The 19,917-nt window shown below is 48.7% G+C and overlaps 1 protein-coding gene across 7 annotated transcripts in view; it reads right to left on the reverse strand.

The window, feature by feature from the left end:
- Positions 1-19,917, reverse strand: part of LOC130120675 (dedicator of cytokinesis protein 9-like) — a 130,134-nt gene that overhangs the window by 61,259 nt on the left and 48,958 nt on the right. For 5 of the 7 annotated variants that reach the window (XR_008811001.1, XR_008811000.1, XM_056289352.1 and 2 more), the window contains exons 2-4: positions 13,163-13,279; positions 4,474-4,563; positions 292-374 (exon numbers count right to left, since the gene is read on the reverse strand). Coding sequence is in view for 5 of the 7 variants with exons in the window: in XM_056289352.1 (XP_056145327.1) it covers positions 292-374; positions 4,474-4,563; positions 13,163-13,279 (290 nt within the window). In the remaining 2 variants the exon portion in view is untranslated. Of the gene's footprint in view, positions 1-291; positions 375-4,473; positions 4,564-13,162; positions 13,280-19,041; positions 19,490-19,917 lie in introns of those variants that run through there. The other 2 variants (XM_056289354.1, XM_056289350.1) reach the window with 1 other exon arrangement.

Here is a 19,917-nt window from a genome sequence, read left to right on the forward strand (position 1 = left end):
TTTCAATTTTTTATTTTTAATAAATTTGCAAAAATTTCTACAAAACCTTTTTCACTTTGTCATTATGGGGTATTGTGTGTAGATTGATGAGAAAAAAAGGAATTTAATCCATTTTGGAATAAGGCTGTAACATAACAAAATGTGGGGAAAGTGAAGGGGTGTGAATACTTTCCGGATGCACTGTATATTACACATGGCGGCTGTTGCTACTCGCCCAGCAGAAGGACGCCATGACTCATAACCGCATTACATCTGTGAGGACGGTGTTGTGATTGTGAACAGCAGACTCACTTGGGAAGTTGCCGAAAGTCCCCGGAGTAGTCCTCATACTTGTAGTTGACGACGTGCCAGTCAGATTTATAGGTTTTGATGCACTGAGAAAACACAAGAGGGATCAGTCGGTTAGGGAACCACTCGCACAATTCAGCTGCCTGATAATAAAAATAAAATAATCGCTGTAGGAAGAGATGTATCCTGAGTTTGGCAAAGTTTTATAGTCTGATGATCCTGGAAAATAAGGTACAGGGGTCAAACAGGACAAAGGTGGGAATTGGCCGGTACATCCCAGTTTTACATTACAGCGATATTCAAATGCCGATTCATTACACAGTACAATTTTCAGCTATCACTGCATTACAAATACAGGGGAGTCGATATTCCAATTATCCCACTCTTCCAAGCCATCCTGGTTGCTGCTCCACCCCCTCTGCCAATCCGGGGGGTGCTGCAGACTACCACATGCCTCCTCTGATACATGTGGAGTCGCCAGCCGCTTCTTTTCACCTGACAGGGAGGATTTTCACCAGGGGGACGTAGCATGTGGGAGGATCACGCTACCCCCCCCAGTTCCCCCTGCCCCCTGAACAGGTGCCCCAACTGACCAGAGGAGGCGCTAGTGCAGCGACCAGGGCACACACCCACATCTGGCTTCCCACCCGCAGACACGGCCAATTGTGTCTGTAGGGACGCCCGACCAAGCCGGAGGTAACACGGGGATTCGAACTGGAGATCCCCGTGTTGGCAGGCAACGGAATGGACCGCCACGCCACCTGGACGCCCGAAACTACACTAATCTAAACAAATTGTGCAACAAAATGTTTGAAGAAAACATTTTAATCCCCATAGAAACTTAAAAGATGAGTACGCTTCCCTGAGCATTCACACACGTAGAAATGGAATCAAACTTCTCCACACCCTCTGAACTTCAACACTGCAACTCAGTGGAAATGTTGTGATATTAAAATTGTCACATATTGCTTAGTATTGCAATTTTGCACTGAACTGATTTCCCTGCCACACAAACAAAAGAATGTTTCATCTATGAGCAAATAACGACTTAAGAAAAAGATTTCATGTGGATTTAGAATTTGTGCGAACACATCCGTCCATCCATTATCCAAGTTGCTTATCCCAATCGGGGTCGCAGGATGCTGGAGCCTATCCCAGCAGTCACTGGGCGGCAGGCAGGGAGACATCCTGAACAGGCCGCCAGTCCATCACAGGGTCAACACACACACACACACACACACACACACACACACACACACACACACACACACACACACACACATTCACACCTAGGGACAATTTAGTATGGCTGATTCATCTGACCAACAAGTCTTTGGACTGTGGGAGGAAGCTGGAGCACCCAGAGGAGAAACCCACACAGACACAGGGAGAACATGCAAACTCCACACAGAGGATGACCCGGGATGACCCCCAAGGTTGGACTACCCCAGGGCTCAAACCCAGGACCTTCTTGTTGTGAGGTGACTGTGCTAACCACTGCACCACATTAGCTTAAAGGGCTTTTGTGTAAGCCTGGACAGCAGGTGTAGCAGTCTGGCTCACCTACTGACAACGCTGAAAGTAGAGCATGGAATGACTCGCCATCATAATGGTTTACGCACGTTACAATCTTTAACTGAACTATCAGAACGCCATAAAAGCCCCACAGCTGAGACGAGAGGCGATCATTCAAACCGCCGTAGTCATTAAAACGGAAGCGGGCTGTGATGCAAGATGAGCTCGCATGCTCCACCTCAGCCTAACCACAAAGACTCCACCAGCCCAAACCGAGAGGGAGTATACCTCTATCTCCCCAACTCGGAGGGAAGACATCTGGTCATTGTTAAAGTGAAGGGTGATACAAACCGCATACTGGTATCTATTATGGAGAAATACGTGCTGTTTACAAGAAACGCTCCGTCAGGGGAGTCTACGTGCAACCTGATCAGGGGAGCAACAGGAAACAGAGGAGCTCTTGCAGGGCTGATCAACACAGCTGTCCTGGTGATGTCACGTCGCACCTGACCAACAGGAAGTGGGCCTTTACGGCTGCTAAAACTGCCACCTTCCACCTGGAAGGTGTACTTATGAATATAGAGGCGGTGTCCGAATACTCCACTACGTACTACATACTAATAGCAGATACTGCACAGTAACAGTACTACAACAATACTATATGCATTTTAGTATGTTCTACTCCATCAAGACATGATAAGTATGCGGCGTGATTTGGTTTTGCTATCCTCAGTCAATTAGTGGGAGCGGCGGGAATTTGGGAGCGGCGGGAATTGGGTACAGCTTATGTAAGCTACGTCTCCATGGTAACCTCACACAGTTACCATTTTCTTCCATAATAGTGTTTCGGCCCTGTGTGATGGCCTGGCGGCCTGTCCAGGGTGTCTCCCCGCCTGCCACCCAGTCACTGCTGGGATAGGCTCCAGCATCCCCGCGACCCTGAGAGCAGGATAAGCGGTTCGGATAATGGATGGATGAAATCGTGTCCAGTCAGTTCAAATAAGATTGTTCACTGAAAGCAGAATGCATCCTGACATTTTTTTAATTTTGCCCCCCCCCCATTTCTCTCCCTATTTTCTACCCTACCCTATTTTCCAACCCTTCCCGGTCGGTGCTCCACCCCCTCTGCCGATCTGGGGGGGGCCGCAGACTACCACATGCCTCCTCCGATACATGTGGAGTCAACGGCCGCTTCTTTTCACCTGACAGTGAGGAGTTTCGCCAGGGGGAAGTAGCACGTGGGAGGATCACGCTATTCCCCCCAGTTCCCCCTGCCCCCTGAATAGTCGCCCTGATCCACCAGAGGAGGCGGTAGTGCAGCGACCAGGACACATAACCACATCCCTCCTGCAGACACGGCCAATTGTGTCTGTAGGGACGCCCGACCAAGCCGGAGGTAACACGAGGATTCGAACCGGCAATTCCAGTGTTGGTAGGCAACGGAACTGACCGCCACTCTACCAGGACGCCCCCAGAACCTAGCATTTTTAGTATATTAGATTTTTTTCATACTATGAACATTTTTTTCTGGTACACTCACATTGAGTGCTATAATATGTATGAACTGCACTATGCACAACCAGGGAGAACAGCGTGCTTGTGCAGGGCAGTGAACCACAGGGCAGCGCTGTATCTTACTGGAAACCACGAAAACCACAGTTCAAACCATTTGAAGCTTGGAAGTGTTTTCAAGACTCCGTAAAGGCACAACTATAAACACCCGTCCAGAGAAAAACAGCAAAAGTTTGTTTGGCTTTTCGGACTTTGGGAATTAACTGCATTTTATCACTTGTTACTCCCCTGGGCTGTGGAACTGCAGAATGCAGAAGTACAGTAGCAGTAAAACGGTTCACAGGAGCTCAAGCAATGCTCTGTAGTAAGCCCTGGTGCCAGCTGATGAACAATAACACACTGTTGTGTCCAAAACTACCACAGTTGAGGGAGAAGCTCTGCTGGTTTGATGTATTTAACAATGAGGAGCTCGGGTGCCCAGGTGGCGCGGCGGTCTATTCCGTTGCCTACCAACACGAGGATCGCCAGTTCGAATTCCCGTGTTACCTCCGGCTTGTCCGGGCATCTCTACAGACACAATTGGCCGTGTCTGTGGGTGGGAAGCCAGATGTGGGTATGTGTCCTGGTCGCTGCACTAGCGCCTCCTCTAGTCGGCCGGGGCGCCTGTTCAGAGGGGGGAATAGCGTGATCCTCCCTTGGCCTACGTCCCCCTGGTGAAACTCCTCAGTGTCAGGTGAAAAGAAGCGGCTGGCGACTCCACATGTATCGGAGGAGGCATGTGGTAGTCTGCAGCCTTCCCCGGATCGGCAGAGGGGGTGGAGCAGCGACGGGGACGGCTTGAAAGAGTGGGGTAATTGGACGGGTACAATTGGGGGGGGGGGGGTAAAAAGGAAAAAAAAAAACAAAAAAAAAAACAACCCCTCTACCCAAAAACAATGAGGAGCTCTAGGAACTCAGCTGTAAATGGTGCAAGAAATCTCCTTATCTCTGGTGGCTCTGCTGCGCTCTCTGCCTCGTACACTTGTGCAGAGTCACACCCGGGGTGACGACATAAATCACTGTCTGTATAAAGCAGCATGTCTCACCGTCTATAAAACCACCGAACGCTCGGGACAAAGGTCCAGTTTTGTGGGGTTACTGCTGCTGGTGCGAGCTTACCTCTTGGACAAACAGACTCTGGGCTTCCTCCACTGCATTTTCTGGCACCGTGGGGTACAAAGTTCTCCCCTGGCGTCTCAACGTCGAAATCTGTGGGCCAAGACAAGAAGTGCATGCAAAGAAGAAAAAAAAATTAACACACAAAGCAAGGAGAGACGTAAAAGCCGTTTTCTGGTCAACTATAACTCGCAGCTGATAGGTAAGAGGAAGTTTGGAAAATAATACGGCAAAATGTGGAAGACACCTTTCAAAGACAACACCCTCTTCCCAGCAATACAGTATGTGGCCTCAGCTGGACGTGATTGCACTGAGTGCCCCTCAAAATATTTTTCTACGCTGGAGAAAGGGGATGGTGTCTTTGTGAGGGTTCAAAGGGGCAGAATGTGCGGGAGGCAGAACGCTTCCCCATAACGCTAAGCTCCACAACGCACAGACACACCCTGAACCTGGCTCCCTGCCACCGGCGTACAGGGGCTCTCATAACAACTGGAATCAGTATCCCAGCACCTCCGATGGTTTCATCCAAGCCTCCCTTTATTGAGCAAATGGTGCACGCTGTCCTCCGAGCACGCAGCCTTTTCTCACATGGGATTCACCGCTCAGAGCTTTGCCTTTGCATGTAGTACATAAAGCAAATGGCATGCGATAATATTTACAAGCGTGTAACTGTATTTCCGAGTAAACGTGCCCTTAGGTCTGGTGCATTATTAAAAAATAATAATAATTTTAAAAAAAATCCACTCCCTTTCAAAACCTTTTATGAAGCCATTTCAGGATACGGTAGCTCGATGAAAACATTCAATAAAGGATCGTTTTACCTTTTATTTTATGAGGGACTTCTGCAGGAGACTTTTTTCTTTGGGGGGGGGGGGTTCCCCCCTTTTCCTCCCCAATTGTATTCGGCCAATTATCTGACTCTTTTGAGCCATCCCGGTCGCTGCTCCATCCCCTCTGCCGATCCGGGGAGGGCGGCAGACTACCACATGCCTCCTCCAATACATGTGGAGTCACCAGCCGCTTCTTTTCACCTGACAGTGAGGAATTTCGCCAGGGGAACGTGGCGCATGGGAGGATCCACGCTATTCCCCCCCAGTTCCCCCTCTCCCCTGAACAGGCGCCCCGACCAACCAGGGGAGGCGCCAGTGCAGTGACCAGGACACATACCTACATCCGGCTCCCCACCCGCAGACACGGCCAATTGTGTCTGTAGGGACGCCCGACCAAGCCAGAGGTAACATGGGGATTTGAACCGGCGATCCCCGTGTTGGTAGGCAACGGCATAGACTGCCAGCCACGCCACCCAGATCCTCCAACAGGAATTTCTTAAGCGGAAATGTACTTTAACAGAACACAAATAGCACCTCCAGCACCACAGCTGAGAAGGCTTTCCTCAAGTGGCTGATAGAGACAAACTGCAGCAAAAACAAACCTCAGGCCCTCCTCTTGACTCACATCCTTTAAAAACCACTAATGGATTATTCCCTTCAGTAAATCCCACCAAAGATGCCAGCAGTGACACCTGCCTTCCAGCGAAGCATATTTTAAGATAACCAAATGGTGCAAATTGAAGTAGGCAATTCAAAGCAGCAATAAATCCGACAAGCTTTTTTTCCTCAGCAGCCAACCGAGTCAACCAGTTGCTCTGCTATAGTCATTATCTTTACATATAGAAATGTTTTCTTTTTTCTTCTCCCCCACCCCCCCACCCCCCAAGTAGGGCTCTGGAAAGTGCAGCTCCAATCAAATTTGAACTGAGTCATCGAGAACTGAGCAAGAAAATCACAATTGGGCCTTAAGAGGATTCAATTTGGACTCAAAAGAAAACAAAGCACAGAAAAGTAGTCATGCACACACACACACACACACACACACACACATGAATCACAGGGAAACGTTAAAGCGCTTGTTTTCCACAGACCTCATCCCCTCTGGCGGTAATTAAGACTACGCACAGAGATGGTGGACCGTCCAACTGATACGAGGGAAAAGAAATGTTATGCAGGGGTTTAATGTGAAGGGCGAGTGGACGGGAAAGTCCGCTGTTAGGTCTGCAGTCCTTTGGGAGGAATCAACGCGACTGTAGCGGTAACACAACGATTTTGACCAATACAGGGACATCCTCCTTTTTCCCTCTCCGTGACCTTGCGTTCGGTGCCGGGCTGAGCCCAGGGCCATGTCAACGACAATAAACACAATAACAGAGCTCTTATTTGTGAACCTGAGATCTCTTCTTCCTCTCCGCTGGCCAGGTTTCCTGAAGGAAGATGGTAATCTCTGTAATCCAAGCAGCAGTAACAAACAGGCATGGATGTAAGGGGGAGCCGGGAAGCGGGCGGCAGGAAACGTTTAATTGGGCTACGAGTCACAGGGAGGAACCACGGGATTCTCTGGTGAGAGGAGCCCGGAGGGGGGGAAGATGAGACACAGCTGCGCTCAGCGGAGCACTGGTGTCATTCTGTCACTTTACCGGTACAATAATATCACTCTCCATCTTGAGACCAGATGCTGAAAAAGTTACATGTAATGGGATTCTGCCATTTCCTCACTCCCACTTTTTTATTTGGCGTCGATCGCTTGACGTTATGAGGACAGTTTGTGTTTGTGAAACAAGATGGCATGACCTATTCGACAGCAGTGATGCCGACACATGAGCTTTAGCCTGGTCTGTCTGGTCTAGCCTGTGTTTGAAGATCTGGCCGATCGCGCTCTCTCCTCACAGATCAACGCTATATGTTGTGCCCCTTTCCAACTGCATGGTACCCGCTCAGCTCGATTCTACTCGCTTTATTTTCGGGGATTTCGTTTTCCACTGCAGATAGTACCCCCTCACGGCGAAGCCCCACTGGTCATAGGTGGGCGTGTTGACTAGTTTTTTTTTAAAGATTTTATTTATTACATTACATTACATTACAGTCATTTAGCTGACGCTTTTATCCAAAGCGACTTACAATAAGAGCATCAGTTAACGTAGGAAATCAGGGGAACTACTAGTCATCGGAGGTCATAAGTGCATCTAAACAAGCATCTAAGAGCAAAACCAGCGCTAAAGTAAAAGTCCAAGAAAGAGATTTTTTTTTTTTTAAAGGAGTGAATACATGTCTGTGAATGTTCTCATTCATCCAGGTCATGGTTATCCAAAGGAGTTGAATCAAGTGCAGCTGGACTTGGTATATATCCGTGAAGACGTTTCGCCTCTCATCCAAGGGGCTTCCTCAGTTCGTGCCTTTCTGACTAGACCAAGCTAGTCTGACTGGCTGGTGATGAGACTCAGAATTTATCCTCTATGGGTCGTTGTCAGAGCCATAGATATGAGTGGCTCTTTTGTGTACCGATGTTTGGTCGCGCCCGTCGTTAGCGGAGCTGTTGATATGTGTGGCCCTCCTGTGCTCAGATGTCCAGCCGGGCCCGTCGCCATCGGAGCTATTAATTTGCATTTGTTTAGCAGTGACCGTGGTTGGGGGTGTTAGTTTCGACTTCATTATTCAGTGGTCATGAGAGTGGTTGGAGCTGTTAGTGACCGACCGTTGTTCTTGGAGGCTAGGCTTCTTGAGTCTCCTGGGTAGAGATGAAAGGACGGCATTGTAAGTGGGAGATAGGTGGTGTCGCAGACCTCCTCCTCTGTTGAGGGATGGTTTTTCCCAGTTTCGCATAGATGGCTTCCTTCACCCCTCTTTCAAACCATCTATCGTCTCTGTCCAAAATGTGTACGTTGCTGTCCTGGAAGGAGTGTGTCTTCTCCTTTAGGTGTAGATAGACTGCTGAGTCTTGTCCTGAGGAGTTTGGCCTTCTGTGTTGGGCCATGCATTTGTGTAGTGGTTGTTTGGTTTCTCCTATGTGTAGGTCAGTGCAGTCTTCATTGCATTGTACGGCATACACCAGATTGCTTTTCCGGGTGTGTGGTACACGGTCTTTGGGATGAACCAGTCTTTGTCGGAGTGTGTTGCTGGGTTTGAAGTATACCGGGATGCGGTGTTTGTTGAAAATTCTCCTGAGTTTCTCGGAGACCCCAGAAACATACGGGATGACTGTGCTATTCCTTCTGTTCCTTTTCTCCTCATCGCTCACCTGGTTGGTCTTTCTGGAACATGTTGCAATTTTTACAAAGGTCCAACTGGGGTAGCCACAGGTTTTTAAAGCTCCCCTATGGTGTTTGTGTTCTTCTCGTTGGGCCTGAGTGCTGCTGGGTACATTGTCAGCTCTGTGTTGCAAAGTTCTGATGACGCTCAGTTTGTGTTCCAGCGGGTGGTGTGAGTTGAAAAGTAGATATTGGTCTGTGTGTATAGGTTTCCTGTAAACCCCAATGTGGAGGCTCCTGTCTTCGCCAATGTGGACGTAACAGTCCAAGTGAATACAATAAGTGCTATGAACAAGTAACAGGGTAGTAGTTCTTGAAGAGGTTAGTTTTCAAGCTGCGCCGAAAGATGGGCAGCGACTCCGCTGTCCTGACATCAGTGGGGAGTTCATTCCACCACTGTGGGGCCAGGACAGAAAAGAGCCGTGACCAGATCGATCGGCAGCAAGGGCCTCTGAGCGACGGGGCAACCAGGCGTCCCGAGGCAGCATAGTGAAGTGGTCGGGCGGGGGGTGTAGGGCTTGACCGTGGCCTGGAGATAGGAAGGAGCTGTTCCTTTCACTGCCCTGTAGGCTAGCACCAGAGTCTTAGACTAGAGGCAAACAGCTACTGGGAGCCAGTGTAAGGACATGAGAAGGGGAGTTGTGTGGGAGAACTTAGGGTAGTTGAACACCAGACGAGCTGCAGCTTTCTGAACAAGCTCCAGAGGTCTAATGGCCGACGCCGGGGCGCCGGCAAGGAGGGAGTTGCCGTAGTCCAGCCGGGAGATGACCAGAGCCTGGATGAGCACCTGTGTCACCTCGTCGGTGAGGAATGGGCGACTCCTCCTGATTTATATTTAAATAAATATAAATAAATATACACATATTTATATTTATACTTTATTTATAGTGGTATTTTCATGTCACCTTTTAGTATCAGCTCAGCTCACTTGGAACCTCAACGGAGGTGGTACCAAAAAAAGCACCTGGTACCAGGTACTATCCCTCACTTTTGCCTCATGGAAAACCAAAAAAAGCGAGTAGAGTTGAGCCGGTACCATGCAGTGGAATGGGGGCACTGGAAACATTTGGTTTGTTAAAGAACACCAGCATATCAATAATACACTACACAGTAGCTTCAAGACATCGCGCTAGTCTGAGAGGAGAAAAAGCATCGGTTCTGCATGACAGACCTGGTATGCAGATGAGGGTGGTTATAACCTTTTAGTGCATGCCGTGTTGTTAATTTGTTAGCAAGTGGTTTTGCTAGCTGGCCCAATTCGCTGCCGTTCAAGCGGCCAGATCTCCGAACACAGGACTCACTGACCAGGCTACCGTCCATGCAGCCACACAATTACGAGTAAGTCATGCCACCTTGTGTCAAAAAAACCTGAACTATCCCTTTAAAGTGATACCGGATGTGCTGTTTGTCAAAACTGCCCTACACCTGCAATATGCAGTTGTGCAGCACGGTGGCCCAGTGGTTAGCGCCGTTGCTTCACAGAAAGAAGGTCCTGGGTTCAAACCCCAGGCTGTCCCGGATCCCTTCTGTGTGGGGTTTGCATGTTCCCCTGTGTCTGCCTGGGTTTCCTCCGGGTGCTCCAGTTTCCTTCCACCATCAAAGATGTGTATGTTAGGGTTAATGCTCCTGTCTGTGCCCCTGAGCAAGGCAACGGAAAGAAGAACTGGAGTTGGTCCCCGGGCGCTGCAGAAGATGAATTTCCCCGAGGGGATTATAAAAGTATACCTTAATCTTAACTACAAAGTGCACCTGATACAGGAAAGGGATTGGTGTCAGTTCATTCCTGGGGGTTAAATCACTGACAGGTCTTCCTGCTCTACAAGCTTTTCCGAGCCAACAGCTCACGGCGAAGCAGGGAGTGGCGGTCGGGTCCCTTCTCGTAATCCTGAACAAAATTCCCCCAAAAGAGGCGTGGAGGGAGCAGGCATAGACCCGCGGACAACTCCCCAGTGCCAAGAGCTCCCTGATCAAAACCAGATGGACATAACATAAACACAGCATCAAAGCCCCCCCACCCCTAAACAGTTAAGACCCTTTTCTCAGAGGCATGATTTGACAAAATAACCCCGGTGAAAGACTCCGGTAAGAGCAGTGGGGGTACAGAGCAAGGTGGACAGAGATAGCACTTCCTACCATTGAGCCCGGGCCAAAAAAACAGGATTTAGACACTTGCTTGCTGATTTCCAGATTTAATATTAACTATAGGGCCGGGCAATATTACCATTTATCGTCTTTAACTGGAACTGCATCGGATGAAATATGGATAGTGTCATATCGTAAGACACCATTTTGTTATCTAAACTGGTAATAACGATGACTCATTACCTGAAATTGCTCGCAAAATAAGGTCTGAAATATTATAGTAAAAGGAGTATTGTTTGAAAATTAGTTTTGGTTTGATATTATACTTGACCAAACTGTCATAGCAGTAATTAATGACCACCGTACACTTCGCAGTGTCTGTTTCTGTGTGCAAGCACTGGCAATATGTTCCTGCATACGGAGCATCCATTATCAGTAGGACTTGACAGACACTTAGATTAAACACTTGCTGGAACAAGAGCCTGCAGAGGCCCAAACAGATGTTATTTTCCGTCAATGTGTCTTCAGTATGTTTTTTTTGGGGGGGGGGGCTCACACCCCCTTCTAAGCCAGAATCACCTGTCACTGCCCTGACAACACAGTGTTTGTGCATACGGGACGGCTGGTATGTCGTGGATGGAGCGGGACACACTGGAACAGCGTGATACCAGAGGAGACACAGTCAAGGCTGCCCCGCTGTCACTGAGCGCCCCAGCTGCCAGGCCCGTCACAAAAAACACCGAGCTCCTGTTAATGGCCCCGGCCCTAATCCATTGTGCCGCTGCAAACTTGGCAGCACTTCCTTCCTCTGGTCTTATCAACACAACTCCTTCGGCTTGTTTCGAAGGCTTGCTCTGTGGTTTGTTTGACCACATGAATTTGAGATATACTCACATGCGTAGCTGAAAACCCTGAGTTGAGGAGAATTTTGTCTTTTCTCAACCAATTGGAACTGAAAACAAAGCGCTATTTTATCTGTGTAAACAAACTTTGTACAGCACTAGAAAACATTAAAAACTCAGATTTAGTTGCTGTCTGGTGTTGGGCCTTGTATTAAGAGACCTGTCAATCGGTGTTGGAGCAACAGCAGAGTCCCGTCTCGTGTATTTCGGTGGCCAGGCCCTTGTGTTTATATTTGGATTACGGGCTGTGCTTTTAAGATGAGCGTGCACGGTGCGAAGCAAACACCGACTGCGGTTTCGTTGCAGATTCTTTGCTCCAAAATACATCCAGAGGAAGCTTTAAATGTGTATCGGCTACTGTTCCACGGTCGCTCTTTGAATTCAACATGAACATTATACGAGTATACAGTGACGATACGTGGCATTCCACGAGGAACTGGATAATGTGTTAGATAAATCAACAAATCAACTGTCGCAGCAAGATTTTACAAAGTCTTACTCTCCGAGACTCTCTGTGGAGAGATGTTAAAGTCATCATGGTTTGTAAAACAAAAGAAGCCTTAAGCGAAGGGGGAGCTGTGACAATGAACGCCAGGTCTCCGTGAAACCTCGTCTGGACCGTGGGACAGTGTGGCAACGTTAGGTCTGAGGATATACGGTACATTCTCACTCCTGTTGTTTTTAAGGACATCTCTTAGAGCGGTCTCATTCCCCGAAGCCCCGCCGCCGGGCCAGATTTCCATTTCGGATTTTCCATCCAGGACATCTGATGTGCTGGGCTGCTGCGCCGGTGGAAAGTTTGGGAGAATGTGCGTCCTGCAGAACGGGTGCTGAAGATAACCCTTACTCTGTCATAACACAGGAGGCAAAATGAGCCAATTAAACAGATGGCCCCTGACCCCTGTCTCACTACGGCACAGGGAGATGTAAACAAAAGTGTGGGTCGACCCCACCTAGCACTGACAACATGGGCCGAGCCCGAGCCCAAGGGAAGTCCTGCCAAACCCAAACAAATACAACAAAGAAAGCACATAAGTGGGAGGGAAACGTGCGATGTTAAGCAGATAACGTTAAGAGGCACAACCATACATGGAGCCCGTTTTCACCAAGACTGTTCCGTAACATACGAGCCTCGAGGCTGAGTTGTGAAACACTTGGAGCTCTGACATAAATCTTTTCCGTTCGGTGGACGGGTTTATCCACAGTGCCATGCAGCACCACAAAAGCATACGTGTCAAAGCTATAATCCTTGAACTTGTTGATGTGTGCATTGCATTGCATTGCACTGGTTGCAATTGCAACAATTGCACAAATGCATTGGTGTTTGAGCAATGCAAATCTCAGACATCCATCACACTGTTCCCATGGCCATTATGTCAGCACCTTCCCAACCAACAGACAAAAAAAAAAAAAGAAAATGAAAAAGAAATCGACTGAGTTTTTGCTGTTGAAGTATCTGTCGGTAAAGATCATACACAATCTTGGCTTGTCAGATCCTCAGGACTGTAGCTTCAACCATGGCTGGACTATAACTAGTACTATGACCCCCCCCCCAAGCCTCTTACCAGTATGATCATATTGTCTATGACCCTGGTGTGTGTGTCTGCGGTGGTGTCGGTGCGAATCTCACCTGGAAGTCCTCCAGGGGGAACTGCAGCATATCTCTGAGGACATCGCTGAGGATCTGGGTCTTTCTCTGCACCAGCACATTCTCATAATCCAGTGGCTCTATCACCTTGGGCTTCACCTGGGGAACACAGACGAGGCACTGGGTTACTGAGGTACACATGATAATTAGCTCACATACAGCACAGTCTAATGCCAATGGACACACACACACACGCACACACACACACACACACACACACACACACACACACACACACACACACACACATATATCCTGTAAATTAGGGCTGTGTAGTGGCGAGAATCTGGCGATATGATACGTATCACAGTGCAGGGGTTACGATTCATAATACAACAGTTAGTTCCAACCAAGTAATTTGATTGGACAAGCGGCATTCCATGAGTGCTGATATACAGTATAACAGCACTGGGACTTTTAACTATATGTATCACTCCGCTGCACAGGTGTTCTATTAATAACCGTTAATTAGGCTACATTAACGGTCGTTATCAATATCGGATTGTAACAGTAACTGAGCGACTGTCAGTGTCAACAGGCTCTTATTTCACAGGTTGCACAATAAATGGAAAGGTCCAGATTAACGTACATGATACAAGGTAGCTAGCCAGCGGTAACGTGTGTAGACCTATACGAAGTAGCAAGCTGTGCAGGAAAATGTTTGTGATCAGGGCGCCTGGCAACGGTCCAAGTTCAAGAGCGCAGTTGTGGAACTATTTGTTGGTGGACCTAAATAAATGATTAAATAAACAAACAAGTCATAATCTGTTGTCGCTTATTACTGTAAACTAATACAGGGCGATTGTAGAACTGTTGTATAAAAGCAATATCACACTCGAGGTCATGCTGTTATACCGAATATCCGCAGCCTCGTACCTACAACCGAATCACAGGCTGTGCTGATATTCGGTATAACAGCATGACCTCGAGTGTGATATTGCTTAAATACATCGCAATATATCGCGATACTGTAAGAAAGGCGATATACTGCGATTTCATAGGCCTGTGTTCTTTGTGCTTATGCTACTTTCTGTCTCAGTGTACGTTGTTGGGTTGGAGTGGAAGAGTCAAATGGCTGAAGACAGATTACAACACTGTTATCTAGCGGTCGGGGGGTTACACACACAACACGAAAAGTTTGCCACGAACCTTTACATGTAAACAATTAAAAACCGATACAGCGGTTTTGAGAATCGATACAGTATCACAAAAGGTGATATCGCGACACTCAAGAGTATCGATATTTTCTTACACCCCTACTGTAAATCTGTGTTTAAGTGCTCACTTTTCTGTCCAGGAAGACAAGTATAGCACGCCAGCGAAGACAGGACCCTAGAAGGTCTGGGATAGATTCACCGTTAGTTTAAAAAAAAAAAAAATCAAACCCAGGCTTTTCAGTCGGTCAGAAATTTCAATTTAGTAACCCAACTTAACTGAATGCATGAATTGGTGCACTGGCACTCATCTCTTATCCTAAGAGCCATAGTGGGGATGGGGTGGGGGTGGGGGGGGGACATCACTTCCCATGTAACTCTACACACTGCTGGCGTCGTAAAAATGGAAACTATTATGTATGTGGAACGCGAAGGCCACATTCAATAAGAGCAGAGAGGGAAATGTGTGGTCAGTGATACTGGTGGAGCTCTCTCCTGGGTGACTTCACAGAGCGCTGCGCTTTAAACGCGTATCAGATGTATTAACTACAGGCAGCCGCTCCAAGGCTGGATTGAACGTGTCAGCATTATACGAGACCGTTAAAATGATCCGGCGTGCCGGTAATCAGACGATATTCTCGGCACAAATGTTCAAACCCGACAAACGGCTGGATAGGGGGACGTAATTACGCGCGGTCCATGATCCAGGTAGGAAAAATCAAAGAAGGTTGAGTCAGTTCATCCGGACACAACGTTAGACGTTATGTCCAGATGAACTGACTCAACCTTCTTTGAGAGATAGCGGAAGCTTCCGACCACACAAACAATAGCAGCAGATAGGAGACGGTACTCTGTACGGTCCGCGGTAAATTAAGCTGCGCCGCTTCAGCCAAGGCTGACACATGCTATCTGTTAGACGCAGCATTACGGCACATGAAGGCTCCATCCGCCCATAAAGAGTACATCCGCCCTCAACATAGGGTCATAATGAGCTAATCCCTCCACGACAGCCAGCAAACACAACATCTCTGTTGAGATGCCCAGAGAGGGGAAAAAAACAAAACATGAATTTCCACAAAACAATATCATATTCTACTTTGATTACATTTAATTGATGACATTACCATATTATAGGGTAAACTATTTCGGTTGCATCATACAAAGCGATTATCTTATACAGTATAACAGAAACTGACTTTTTTGATTTTCCCCTTTTTCTCCCCAACTGTATCCGGCCAATCACCCCACTCTTCGGAGCCGTCCCGGTCGCCGCTCCGGGGAGGGCTGCAGGCTACCACATGCCTCCTCCGATACATGTGGAGTCGCCAGCCGCTTCTTTTCACCTGACAGTGAGGAGTTTCACCAGGGGGACATAGCGCATGGGAGGATCACGCTATCCCCCCCCCGAACAGGCGCCCCCAACCGGACAGAGGAGGCGCCAGTGCAGCAACCAGGACACATACCCACGTCCAGCTTCCCGCCAGCAGTCACTGCCAATTGTGTCTGTAGGGGACGCCCGACCAAGCCGGAGGTAACACGGGGATTCGAACCGGCGATCACCGTGTTGGTAGGCAACGGAATAGACTTGCCACGCCACCAAGACGCCCCCCCCTTTTTTTGTCTTTTGGTCTTTTAATCCGGTTGACGTGAGACATTTATCTGCTGTATCCATCCGAACATTCCGTAGAGACTTTCTGGTTATTTTGTGAAAACAACTGGCCGATGCTTCCTCGTTGTTATTCTTGACAACATCAGGGCTGAAAACCACAGATAAGAAATGTTGATTATCAGACCCAGAGGGGAATCTGCACTAATCTGGTCTCCTGAAAAGTGATCATCAACGCTCAATGTGATTGCACATCCCCCCCCCACAAAAGGAGACTACATGTCCATCTTTACCCCAAGATGCCGGATATAGCTCTGCCATATGATGGCGGTCAAGAGATTTATGGCACATCCTGGCATTAAAGGCTTTGTAATGTCGTTATGTTACTGCCCTAGCAACTACGCCCGGCTTGCACAGGCTGCAGACTGCATATGGACTCTGTAGATACAGTGGGGCCATTAGACAGCTATATCAGGTGCAGCCTCGTGGCCGATAGGAGCGAGGGATCTAACCCTGAAGTGTGTGTGAATGTAGCAGCCAGGGAGATATCGAAGTGTGAGATGAGGGGCTCTCTCTCTCGGCCAGATCTTACGGGCCGAGCGACGATACACCTCGCACATCGCCTCAACATCTGGGGCTGATAATGCTCGCATGATCTCAGAGGGGAGAGTCCTGGATGCTGACCCATTTTAATATGTGTTGCTCGCAGCCTCGTGAATAACAAGAGCACCTCACACGGCGGAAGGATGTGTCCGGCTGTTGTATCTCTCTATCGGTTTCAGGCACGGGGAGCAGACGGTGAATGACAGGAGAGGGTGCCGTCATGTCTGCTACCCCGCAGCAGGTCGGGGACAGCACGGCTCATGCAGAGCTGGGTTCAGGAAACAAACCGTACAAGGTCCATGGGGGGGGGGGGGGGCGGGACAGACAGACGGATAGACAGACACAGACAGAGAGCGGATGAGTGCAGACAGACAGGCCAGGTGAGTCAGCAAGCAAAAAGATGATTAAAGACTACTGGTTAGATAACAGTCCAGAGGAGATAAGCCCTCCGTGTGTGTGTGTGTGTGTGTGTGTGTGTCATACGCCACAAGCCCAAAATCTCTACATCACTGATTATGGAGTATTTGTTTTGTCGACCATGACCGCTGCGAGATGACAACCTGTAACAGACGAGGCGTTAATCTGAGTCCCGCACAACACCAGAAACACCTGGCTCCCCGAGCGTCACCAGTAACCTTCAGACACACGACGCCGACTACACGGCCCCACAACGCAGATCGGACGCTGATAAAAAAAAAGGGGAGATATGCCGAACCACCTGTGCACGGGACTGACATACCTGAGGGACAGGTGAGTGGGGAGAGGTGTCCATTATCGACTCCCAAAGGACGATAAAAATAAACAAATGAATAAATCGAAGGGAGCTTGGAGCATAGAAAATAAAAAGGACAGGTCAAATCCACCACAGCATCCCACTCCTGTTTTTTTGCCCTGCCCCAAATACCCGGCAAAGCCTGGGCAGTGGTAGGTTCAAAGCCCTGCCTGTAGGGGTGCAAGAAAATATCGATACACCGGAGTATTGCGATATTATCTTTTGTGATACTGTATCGATTCTCGAAACCACTATATCGATTGTTAATACACGTTGCGTTGTGTGTAACCCCGCGACCGCTAAGCAACAGTGTCGTAATCTATCTTCAGCCACGTGACTCTTCCACTCCGACCCAACGACGTAAACTGAGACAGGAAGTAGCGTGACGACAAAGAACACGGGCCTTTGAAACCGCAATATATCGCCTTTCTTACAGCATCGCAGTATATCGCGATATATTGAGTCACAACCCCTGTGTCGTGATACGCACCGTATCGCCAGATTCTCGCCGACACACAGCCCTAATACGCAGCCCTACCCGCCTGCAACTGAAACGGCTTCGCAATCCTGATATCTGACCAATAAAAAGACATTTTCTCTCCCTCTCGACTCTATTGTCTCCCCCTCCACATCCTCCCGTTATCCACATCAGCACTGAGCTCCCCCACACGCCTGTCAGGGACCTGAGGCGGCCAACCATGCGGTACATTATGTACAGGGTAAGAAAATGCCCATTCACAACCAAGAACTCAGTCATTTCCTCTGCCCACAAGGGCTGACCGAAGCCAACCAAGAGATCAGATCCTGTGTTGCAGTCTCCCCCCCCCCCCTTAACGTTAAAGAGCTGACGCAGAGGCCGTAAACCAAAACATCAGCCAATTCTGAGTCCTGCAGATGAGGCTGATGTGCTGCGCGGCAGGACCGTCATCCTCGTTGACACGCCGTCGCCACATTCCTACACGGAAGGCCGCAAACAGTAACCCTCTTCAAAAAAAAAAAAAAAAAGCAAAATCAAACTTTGAAATCAATCAACTTTCAGAGCAATTAAATCTCTCTCCACCGCGTTCGAACAGCTGTTTCACAAGGCTGCGGCTCCCGTTCCTCCCATCCCCACCGCCTCCTCACAGCGGCCTTGCTCCCGTCTGGAACAATGGTGCTGTGTAGTGCCTCCGCTAACCGTTCACCTGGCTCTGCAGAGAGACTTGGCTGCCGGACCGACTCAACCCGCGGCAGGGTAAATTCCTCAAAACTGCGACGGACTTCTGAGCCTAATAAAACTTTTTTTTTTTTTTTTTACAAGTGTGCGGCAGTAAACCCTGGCGAGCGTCACTCTGTGCCACGCTCTTGTCCGTACGGATCACCGAGCACCAGCCGGACCTGAAGCTTCACTCCAGTAAGAGCAAAAAACGCAATTTGTAAAAAAAAATAAAAAATACATTTGTAATATGACTTAAAAGTATTGTGTTGACCACTGTCAGAGATGTGGTGCGGGGCAAAAGTTGAAAGGAGGTTAAGCTCGGTCCACCGGCACAGAGAGACTCGGGGCACCTGCTTTGCCCCGACCACAACTATGTAAGGATTTTACGACCATGGTTAACCTGGGTATGACAGTACACGAGTAAAATTTGCACAAACAAAGCTGTCATTGTGTCAACTTCAGACAGTCTGGCAGCTAAAAAAAAAAAGTTACTCAAGCTTGCCTAGATGCATTTCTCGCCCGACTTACCACCACCTGTGGCACCGAGTCCCCCTCGGCCTCAACGGCGGCCGAGCTCTTGTACTGCCTGGGGGATTCGATGACGAGCTCCTTTTTGGGAGCTTTGTTAGCCCTTCCTTGCATGATCAACGGCCGTGGCAAGACACCTCCTCAATAGATCCCGGGGAGGAGAAGGGGCAGCCAGCATATCCAATTGAGAAAAGCCTCGGCGGGGGAAAAAGTCAGGCGAGTTTCTCCTTCTTCCTGACAGACACGCACACACACACACACACACATATGCATACATACACTCACTCACAACCTCCCCTTCCTCAGACTGGTCTGTCTCTGGGAGTCTGAAAGCCCTGGACTCACACCCAGGCTGAGGAGATGGCCCCTCCCACACTCAGCTGTGCTGCCTGTGGGAGTAACACACACACAAACACACACAAACACATGCATGCATACGTGCACGCCCACCCTCACACACACACACACACTGAAGTTATCTGACCCCACGGCATCCACCTGCACAATGACACGGGGTTGACAAAAGCAAACAAAAGACACACATTCCTATAGTATTACAGTCTGACCAGGGACTGTCCACGCCTTTTGTGGGACAGCTGGAATAAGAGCTGGCTTTTATGTCAACACGAGGAACAAGCGGAGAGAAAGAAAAAAAAAAAAAACACGGGAGACACAACGGCCGCACACTTTTATCAGACGTGTGCGGCCGTTGCTGCTTTTCAGTGAATCAATCCGAGCCCTCTCTGTCAAGAAATAAACACAGCGCCAAACCCCGATTCATACGAGGGGTACACGCCAACAAATCAGCGGCGGCGCTTTAGCTGTGACCCCCCCCCCACCCCAAACATCAGCATCCCAGTTAAGCTGCCAGAGACT

The sequence above is a fragment of the Lampris incognitus genome, chromosome 11 (assembly GCF_029633865.1).
Source record: "Lampris incognitus isolate fLamInc1 chromosome 11, fLamInc1.hap2, whole genome shotgun sequence".
In the NCBI taxonomy this organism is placed as follows: domain Eukaryota; kingdom Metazoa; phylum Chordata; class Actinopteri; order Lampriformes; family Lampridae; genus Lampris; species Lampris incognitus.